We start from the raw sequence: 10,399 nt of genomic DNA on the forward strand, positions 1-10,399 counted from the left end.
AGATTTGTGGTCTAAGGAGAGGAATAATCCCACTAGTGGAAGGAGGCACATGCATATTTCTGATCCAATCTTATTCCAGGGGTTCCAAATGGAGGTGGGGCCTATATATTCAGCCATGGGCTAAGGGTACTTTAGGCATAAATAATTAGCATTAAAGGAGAGACATGGGATGAGGCCCAACTCATGTTTGAGTTACAGTAGAGGTTAAGCGCTAGTACTGCTCGATGATGTGGTAGTATTGTTCGTTCGGGCGGTAGTACCAGCTAAGCCTCGCATATCCTTATAGACGGTAGTTTCGATGCAGTGTCGGTCCAGTTCCGGGACAATTTCTAGGAGCATGAATGTTTTAAGCGATAAGAGAGCAATAGTGGAAGTGGTAGTACCGCTCCTAGAGCTGGGTGGAGGTAGGCCGGTAGTGTCTGCTGGAGGTGCGCGGAGCGGTAGTACCACTTAGTAAACATTAGTACCATTTGTATTAGGTTTAGACTCTTCTCTTCGGTGCTTGCTCGGCGTCTTAGGTCCGGTGGATGGAGCTTGAGTTATTGTCCATTAGAAGGACTTGGAGATCTTGAGGTGGTGGTGTCCGTGAAGGGTCACCTGTATCACCTTACAAACTATATTTGATCTTGCTGATTTTATTGTAATTTTCTCCGGTTCATATTACATGTCGATGATATGGATGTATCAAAAATTAAAATGTATTCATATATATTCATATTAGAGACGAATAATATGGGAAGGAAGTAAAAATAATAATAACACAGTAGGAATTCCCCACTGTTTTGTGGCAAAAGAAAATAAGCTCAATATTTTATAAAATTAACACATTTGACATTGGACGAGACCTATCCTCTAGTCTCTCTCACCCCCTCGAAAGAAATCTCAACCTCCAAAGTATTCCAATTCCGCCATGTCGTTGACATCTCCTTCCATCCTCTCTTCCCCGCTCCCCTCCGGCGGCGCCATCTTCTCCAAGAAGCCGTCCCAACGGTCTTCCTCGCTCGTCGTCTCGTCAGCGAGGCGGGGAGTCCGGTTGGTGGCCGCGGCCGTGGCGGCATCGGCCTCCGCACCGTCGGTATCAGCGCAGCGGACTCAGCCGTCGGCGGCTGAGGTGGCGCGGACGGTGGCAGAGCTAGCGCCTTCCGGCACGCTGTCTGTCGTGGGCCCGGACGGCTGGCCGCTCGGCGTCGGCGCTCGTTTTGTTGCGGACGCCGCCGGCGCGCCCGCGCTCTGCCTAGCCGCGGCGGGGGTGACCGTGCTTGATGCGCGGTCCAGCTTTCACGTTGAGGTGAGGGAATGCGATAGTTTTCTTGGAGGCTCTGAGTGTCTTTGGATCGCATTTGCCGATGAATATCGAGTTAGTTCGGATATGCAGTTGTGTGCTCTTAATCGAAATTACCGAACTGATTTTTTTTTTAAATGACCCTTCAACGGAAGACTGTAAACTTTTTGTTGCTTTAGAATTTCCGTGAGAAAGATTCAACTTTTTTAGTTAGATTTGATGATACGAGTAGCATTGATTTCCTTCAATGTTTGATTGAATTGTGAGTCTGTAAGTGAAAAAAAACGGAAACTAATATCCGTTCGGAGGTATGTCGTGATGTTTTGCACCTGAAGTTTTGACCTTATGCAATGGCCGTGTCAATTTGTACATTAATGTGTTAGATTGGTGCACCGGTTTGAGAATATTCACATTTTCGGGTGTCAAGTGCTCTTTGGTTGACTTTACATTTCACTTTTTGGTTTTGTTGCATGTTTAGAGCACTTGGATTTTGATATTTCAGCTTTGATTTATTGACTGCGGCAGAACATTGGTCCTATTGGTAGCAGTGCAGTTTTGGTGAATTGGTTCCTCTTATCTCACTCTTTTGAAATTTGAAGTGAGCTATTTCACTTTAAGCCTTTTGTGTTTTTGTTCATTGTGGTTTGTAGTTCTTCGGGACTACCACCTTTGATTTGGTATTTTGCACTGCAGACATGGGTCAAATGCATTTTAGTCTTTAGAATTCGATGGAAAAGTAGTTTCAGTTACAATGGTGATTAGCTTCACCACAGAATTGTTGTACCAAAACAGTATTTTTACTAAATCATATATGGTCCATAGTCTAATGTGACATCTTATCTTTCTGTCATTGTACATATCATTTTCGTATTATACTCACCATTTTTTCTTCTACTTTTGGTGGCTGCAGTTTCGGCAAAGTGGAGCCAGGACACCTCAATGTACTTTTCTTGGTGCTTTGACTAAACCTAGTCATGAATATGATTTGAAGGTAAAAAATTATGATGTTGCATTTTGCTAAGGATATGCTCCCAATACAGTTTGGACTATCAGATGATTGTGTAGAAATTGTCTACTCAAGTATGAGCTTAGATACTATCTTGGGCACAATGTTGTTATGGAGTATTGGAATTAGCAAATCAAACTACATGCTTGGCTGCGATCCCTATCTCTCCCCTGAAATAAGTTAACATCAACTCATCAAGTTTGTTTCCCCGCAAAAAAAAAATCATCAAATTTGTTTGGAATGTTTCTGTTTGTTTTACTCTCTCAAAACTTAATTCATTTTGATCAACAGATCGTTCAGTTCTTGAGTAGTTTGAGTGTAGTTGGACTGATGATTTATAATGTGCTGAATTGAATTATGCAGAAGCTTTCTACAAGGTGGGAAAGGAAATTTGGGGAGGAGATAGATGAGGATAGTATGTATTTAATGTCCGTAGAGCGGATATTGCACATGGAAGATTTCACCGAGGTAGAACACATTATTTTCTTCTAGTACCTTTGTTTCTGCATGTTCTGATATCAGTAAAGTGAGGGTCTCTTAGTTTAGTACTAGTAGCTTGTTTGTTGTAACAGCACGGTTTCCAAACTTGCTTACACCTTACCCTATCCATGTTAACCCCCATGATCTGTTGGGAATTACTATCATTTGATGCCTGAGCTTATATGTTAGTACGAATTTTCTCCCTAGGCAAGGTGGGACTAATCCCTATTTGTTCGCACATATATTGTGGCCACACACAGGCACCTCATTGTCATCCATCGCTTCCTACTTAGTCATTGGACTATGATGAATTTACATGCTTCTGAGTTTTGATTTTCAAAATGCAGTTCAATGCTGGTATGTTGCTACAGATTTTAGAAATCGTATGATGTAATCAGCGCCTGATGAGAGAGAGAGAGAGAGAGAGAGAGAGAGAGAGAGAGAGAGGGAGAGAGAGGGAGAGAGAGGGAGGGAGAGGGAGGGAGAGGGAGGGAGAGGGAGTGGCGAGGGAGAGAGAGGGAGAGAGAGGGAGAGAGAGAGAGAGAGAGAGCAGCTTAGAACACATGAAATACAGTGCGGCATCCAAAGCACAACTCACCCGACCACGAAGACTTGCAAGAGAACCAAAGGGACAACAGCCACCATCATGATAATCCCCAAGCGAGGACTCGCCATGGGAGCAAAAGGACGAGGCAAGGATACGCCACTTCTACCCTGATGGCAACAGAGGCTGCAAACCACCATCACAGATTGCCTGTCAGAGCGCAACCTAGCTGTGTCTTGCAGCAACTTCAACGTCCCACGACTATACTCAGCAGCAGAACACAGCTAAGACTTGGGGAAATTCCAGAGTACTCTGATCAAGAGGGCTGGTCACCTCACGAGGACAACACACCAAACATCCCCAGAGCCATGCACTGCAACATGGGGAGGTAGCCACCTGCATGGTGCCACCTCCCATGCCGCAAGATCTGTCACCAGAGGCCAAGGAGATGGCGAATCAGGCCTGATCTGGAGAGGGAAGGGAACAAACAAGCAATGATCAGTTGATCACCCATCACAGCACGGGTCCACCCGCCCAACACCATATGGGGGAGGAAATCACCAGCAGCCATGCACCCGTTGCCACAACCCCACAGCCGAGCATGGTTGGCCATAGCCGAGCTCCTCTTCAACTCCTTCACGGCTCTCAAGAACAGGTTTAGTTTTTCTAGGAGTAAAAATTGTGTCAGACAACACTAACCTAAGGCTGACATATTAGCATCATTTATTTCCTCCCACAGAAATAGACTTGAAGATGTGATCACCCAGAATAGCCAAAGGTCAGGCTTTCCTCTAAACTGTGAATGTTGATACCGTGACCCACTAAAGTGGTCAGGCTTCATTATGCCAGCACCAGTAACAACCATTTTATCCTTGGTACTGTTATTTGAATTGTCACAAAAAGAGGCAGAATAGTTAGGCCACCACAAATCTGACAAATTGCAGTCACTTGGTAAATGTACTGAGCCATTAATCTATTCCATTCCTTCCGATGTTAGCTTTACTAGCCAACCTTTTAGAATCAGCAATATATTTCTCATCTAATAATGCAATCACTGAACCCCTGATTTAATCATTAAATTGCATGCCTCAATACCTAAATTCATATAACTTGCACAAGGCATAAGGATCAGGTTCTGCCATCCTTCTTACTTGACATTATAAGACCACATCATTTACAGTACGAGTTCATTTCACACCAACCTTTGTAACCGGCAAAATAAACATGATATATTTACAGCAAGAGACCACCTGGAGTGGATAATTTGGACTGACGTGGTGGTAATTGGCAGAACCATGACTTGTTGCTGTGTCATAGAGATTATGGCCCGTTTATCTGTCGTAGAGAAGTTCCCATGCCACTCGTCACCAGAAAACTTCTTAAGTTCCTTGCTAGAGTGCTGTGCACATCTTCATTGTACTAAAGATGTAAACAGATACATGGTATGGCTTGATCACTGGGTTGGTGCATAATAACACATAGACACATGATTGCATTGCAAAATATGGAAATTTTGCAACTCGTGTGTATTTGGATAGTGCAATATGCAATTTTAACTGTTGTTGGTATTTGTTCTCTTGTTCGAACTACTGCAACTTATCAATTCTCTCCAGAATCTAATTGATATTTGTTGCTAATTGAACATCATACACTTACTGAGATGGGTTTATCAACTACCTCCATTTCAAAATATAAGGCGTATAAGTTTAGTCAAAAGTCAAACCCTACTAAGTTTGACCAAATATTTACGGAAAAATATCAACATCTATAATATTTAAGACATATTGAGGAAATATACTTTATGGCCAATCTATTGATATTGATTGAGTATTCTAGATGTTCATGCTTATGTTACTCTATTTTTTATGCTGATCGATACATGTTGAAGAACCTACAGTACTTTAGGAGTTAGGAAATTGTGAATTTCATTTTGCATCAACAGTTAATGCTGAGTTTTTCTGTACTGAGATTCTGTCGGCGTAATTCGGCACGAAGAGTATGCTAATTAATGAGATATTTATGTTTACTGCATACCTTTTCTACCAGGATCGCGTGTGGGTAGCCCCATCGGAATACAGTGACGCAGAACCAGATCCCCTTCGAAACTTCGCTGAAAGCATTGTTGAGGAAATGAACAGCAAACATGCTGAAGATGTTCGTAGGATATACAGCATTTACGCTGAATCAGATTTTCAGGTAGTACTGAACTTATTCTCTTACAATTCTCAACTTTGTTTTCGAGCTAATGGAAGCACATATTTTGTTTACTTGGAAATTATTATTGATATGGCTGTAGAGTTACCTATAATCTGCTGCTTACACCTCAAAGAAAAAAAGGCAAAACTGACTTGTAAATCACACATTCCAGTTAAGAAATTAAAGAGGGCTCCTCGTGGCCAACACCTAGGGGTGGGCATATTAACCGATGACCAAACTACCGTACCAAAATAACCGGTACCGAAGCCGAACAGACCGAAACCGAAAAACTGATACAAAATTCGGTCCTCAGTTCTGAAAAACCGAATTAAATTCGGGAAGATCGGTCTGGAGCATCGGTTCGGTTGCCCGAATGGACCGAATCAACTGAGTTATTTGTACCTGCCCCAAATTCTGTGTAATAGCCCAGCTCATATGCATACGTTCTGGAATACAGAAGCCAAGTTTCATAAATTTTAAAGGCCCACACGCTGCTATCTTTCTCGACTTCTCTAGAGCCCCCACGCGAGAGATGCGAGAAGCAGCAATGTGCTCGCTCCAGGCCTCCCGCATCTGAGCCGCCTCTGTAATCTCCAACTCGCACCTCTATATTCCAGTCCGGCGGCCAGCGCGCGGCTGTGGTCTGGCGGCCAGCGCACGGCTGTGGTCTGGCGGCCAGCGCACGGCTGTGGTCCGGCTGCCAGTGCCAGGCGACATCTCGTCCCTCTCCAGTCAGGTGGCAGTGTCTGGCAGCCCTCACCCGGCAGTGGTGTTCTGGCTGCCCGTGCCCGGCGGCATCTCCTCTCTGTCCCACTTTTCCAGCTTTATTTTGCTCGTCGCCTTGCGATTGATGCTAGTCTGTGAGGTGACCACGTAAAAATCAAGAGCGGACTCTGACTGCTTCCAATTTCCTGAAGACTTGTAGCGATTGGTATTTGTAAACTCCTGTAATCGCTGGTATATTTTCTGTTCGGTCAAACCGAGGACCGAACCGAATCTAGGATGCAACCGAATGCTCGGTTAGCTATTTTCAACACAATCGATCGGTCAGCTATTTCTCAAAGCGGAAATTCAAAATAATCTGAAATACCGAATCGAACGGTTCGGGGGAACCTAATGCCCAGCCCTACCAACACCATCCTCGTGCACGACAACGGAGCCGGGGAAGGGAAGCTCGCACCGGAGCAGATGATAGGAGTCCATAGCCGGTGTCGGTGGTGGCGGTTGGTTTGGGGCCTTGTGCTCTGGGACCCTGTGGAGCTGCTTGCAGTTCACGGCTTTCTCCCTTCTTTGGCCACGTGTAAGGGCTGCACACTAACTTCACGAAGTGCTCAGTGTCCCCTATTGGGTGCTCGTTGGGTGATCCTCTTGAGGCTGCTGTGGTTATGGGGTGCCAACTGGCTCCCTCCCGATCTTGTACCTTGAATGGCCCTCCAATTCTTGGCCGATCGGATAGCGACGGGTGGCTTTGCCTAATGGCCAAGGCCAGTTGGCTGACGCCCTTACCCTGGTTAAGGCGGTCTTGGCCACCATCCACCTCCACTAGCTGATGGTCCCGGCCCTCTGCAAGAAGGTCTAGAAGCAGGTGGATAAGTTCCTTCAGGGTTACTTTTAGACAGGTAGAGAGTCCACTCAAGGTGGCCACTGTCATGTCAATTGGGGTAGGGTGTGTCGTTCAATGAGGCTAGACGGCTTAGGTGTCGCCGACCACTTGAAGGCATTGTAGCCTCAGAGTTCGATAGATCTGGAGGATGATCCGATGCATTGCACGGCGGCGTTGATGAAGTGGATCTGGTGCTACGGACGAGGGAGTCGGTGAACTCAGGTAGACTGGTGGGTGAGAAGTATATGATATGGAGGTGAGGCGGTAGGCCGGCTAAGTACGGCTGGGATATTCCAGTGCGGTGGTCCGGCAGGTGAGAGATGGGCCTGGAGTATTGCGAGAGATTTTTGGGGGAAATGGGGAAGACGAAAGGAAGGCGGTAGACTATATCAGAGGGGATGTGTAAATTACGAACGAGACCCCAACACGCCGGCTTCACTTGTGTGCCATTGGGTCAATGGTAATAGGGGTCGAATGGGAATTCAAAGAGTTGACATTTCGGATGCGAAATACTGTATGGAGGCGGGAGTTTTGGCGCTCTACTCGTATTTTGAATCTCCCTGTTGTATACTAGGTATTGAATCATAGACCAGGCAAGACCTAGTACAAAAAATACTGTAATGTCTACAATGCATTATGCTCATTTACCACGCGTTAGTGTTTGTAGTGGTAGCTAAGTGGTGCAACCCTCTATGTGCCCTTGGCTCTGTCTCGTCATGCTGTTCTCCAGAAACGGGCATAGTGTGTTCAGCGCATCCACAAGATGGTGGTATGCGATGGAACCTTTGCTCTCTTCTGTGAGGATCGATGGCTCGAGGGAAAAGCTATAGTGGAGTTAGCCTTGGACTTCCTCCTGCTTGTCTTGGTACGAACTCATGAGAGCGTCACCGTCAGGGAAGCTGTAGAGGACAGACGCTGAATCACAGACATCAGGGGCGCTCTCAGCCCCCTAGCACTGTGTCAATACTCAATACATCCAGGTTTGTTGGCTGTCTGGGATGTTCAGCTCTCCGCTTCCCTAGGTGCCTTGGTATGGTGATGGATGGCTGCCAGCCAGCTGCCAGTACACCTCTAAGACCTGCTATGATACCCTCTTCCGGGGGTGCGATTGTCTTGAGGTCATGAAAGCTCAACTGGAAGTCATGGGCCAGCCCCACCTAAGGTCAATTTTTTCATCTGTTGGCTTGCCAAGATCAGTGCTGCATGATCAAACTTCTCATGAGGCGTGGTCTGCCCCCCTCCCCGGTCTTGCCAGTGACCAGTTGGAGGAGACCATTGTTCTGTCATGTATAATTGGATTGTACTAGCCCTTTCCATCAGTTCAGACCTTTGGTTGCGTTGGCTGGTGCATGAAGCTTGACAACCATGACCCACCTCCTCACCACTTGTTCGTTCTCGCACACCATGTGGCACGAGGTCCTCCTGGATCCGACTGTGCACCCGGCTGCCTGCTATTGGAGAAGACTTCGTTGATGAGTGGTGGCAGTTTCCCATCCACTATCCTACTACTGCGTGGAAGGGGACCTCTTCTGTCATCATTCTTACTTTGTGGTGGATCAGAAAGGAGCGTAATGTGACCGTCTTCACGAGGATTTAAACATCGCCAACCTGCTTGGTACAATCAAAGCAGAGGCACATCTTTGGGCAGAGGCGGGGATGATTGGGCTTGTGGCCCTCCTCCCGTTGGTGCATGTTTCCTAGTGTGTAGTGTTGTACCCGTGGTGTGGCTTATTCTTTATTCCTTGGCTTGTACATATAACTCTATTTTCTATCAATGCATCATCAAAGCTTTTGCGTTTCCTCCAAAAAAATAAATTGTGTGGCACCCAGGGGTCTCTTATTCTTTATTCTTTGGCTTGTACATATAAATCTATTTTCTATCAGCATTGTCAAAGCTTTTGTGTTTTTTCGGAAAAAATAATTAAAGGGGGTGGAAATAGAGCGTTTTTCTTCATTTTTAGAAGGCATAAATTTATATGCCCGTGTAGGAAACTTCTGATTTCATTTTTTTTTAGAATACCTCTTTTAGATGTCCAAGATAACATATGCAACTAGTAGAAAGCTTTTTTTCTGCACAAGAATTAACAATGTCCCATGTATGGTAACAGGCGAGGGATGTGAAGATGATTTGGGTAGACAAACTTGGTTTTGACTTGCACGTTCGTTCCGAGGAAGGCATCTTCGCTGTTCGGATACCTTTCTCAAGGCAGGTCTCTGACGAGAAGGCAGTGAAATCTTCATTCAACATGATGTCTCATCATGCATGGGAGGTGGAGAAGAGTTATGTGGCCCCAGAGTTTGAGAAAGTACAGGTACTGAAGAAGGTCAGATAGATTATCTCCGTTGCCGTATCATACCTCCATGGTTGATTTCTTGTCACTGATATTCTCTGCCTCTTAACATGTACGGTGTATCTTGTGTGTATTTTCATTCATCTTTTTTTTTTCTCATATGTATCATAGATTAGCGTCATTATTTAAGAAGAGAAACAAATTTTGATGGTAAATGATTGATATACTGTAGCCGGCTTCATCACCATTTTCACCTATATCTGTGAACTATGATATGACATTTGGCTAAATGTTGTTCGTCTTTCCTGTTATCACTTACTAATGTGAGTTTGTTCCCTCTATACCAGTTGTAAGTTGTAACATGCAAAGTTATATGAATTTTTGGATGTCAGCATGCTCAAATGTTAGAGGAAACCGCATCAGCGGTCCTAGTTCTTTTCCCGCATCGTCAGTTTGGTCCCTATTCTTTAAAACGGAACATCGAGGTCCTAATCTTATTTAGATGCTTCACCGCAGGTCCTAAATCGGTCTGACCCGCGTTGACCGGTGACACGTCGGACGTTGGTCGTTACGCGGGCGTTTTCCCGCGGCTGGCTGATAGGAAATATGCAAATGAACCCCTACAAGTTGTCAGCTTCTTATTTCTCAGCCCTTAGCTCTTCTCCCAGCTCTGTAAGCTCTCACGCCACAGGATGAAGTAAATATTTTGTATCCGAATTCAAATGAATGTTATATCTGAGTACGGCTCCAGTCCAAATTTAAATGATGTTTTATCCGAATTCAAATATGCACCACTTGACATCAACTCGAGATCGTTACAGCACAAGATAATAACTTAATAGATCGAGATCGACTCGAGAGTTTACAATATCGTCTTGTTTCAGCCAAAATAAACAACTGCCAGCACAAGTGCACTGTAAACAAGTTTGCACTTAGACGGTTTGATTGAAACCAGAGCTACACATGAGCATCAGGTTTCTGTCAAACCAAGCCAAAA

General features: G+C 45.1%; 1 protein-coding gene across 1 annotated transcript; it reads left to right on the top strand.

Annotated features, from left to right (window-relative positions):
• Window positions 1–851: 851 nt before the first annotated feature.
• Window positions 852–9,716, top strand: LOC124686051 (glutamyl-tRNA reductase-binding protein, chloroplastic). Its single transcript, XM_047220059.1, has 5 exons — window positions 852–1,288; window positions 2,193–2,273; window positions 2,652–2,756; window positions 5,359–5,508; window positions 9,220–9,716. Exons 1-5 carry the CDS (start codon window positions 911–913, stop codon window positions 9,442–9,444), a joined length of 939 nt encoding a protein of 312 aa, XP_047076015.1. The 5' UTR covers window positions 852–910; the 3' UTR covers window positions 9,445–9,716.
• Window positions 9,717–10,399: the final 683 nt, after the last annotated feature.

This window comes from Lolium rigidum, chromosome 1, assembly GCF_022539505.1.
Source record: "Lolium rigidum isolate FL_2022 chromosome 1, APGP_CSIRO_Lrig_0.1, whole genome shotgun sequence".
In the NCBI taxonomy this organism is placed as follows: Eukaryota; Viridiplantae; Streptophyta; class Magnoliopsida; order Poales; family Poaceae; genus Lolium; species Lolium rigidum.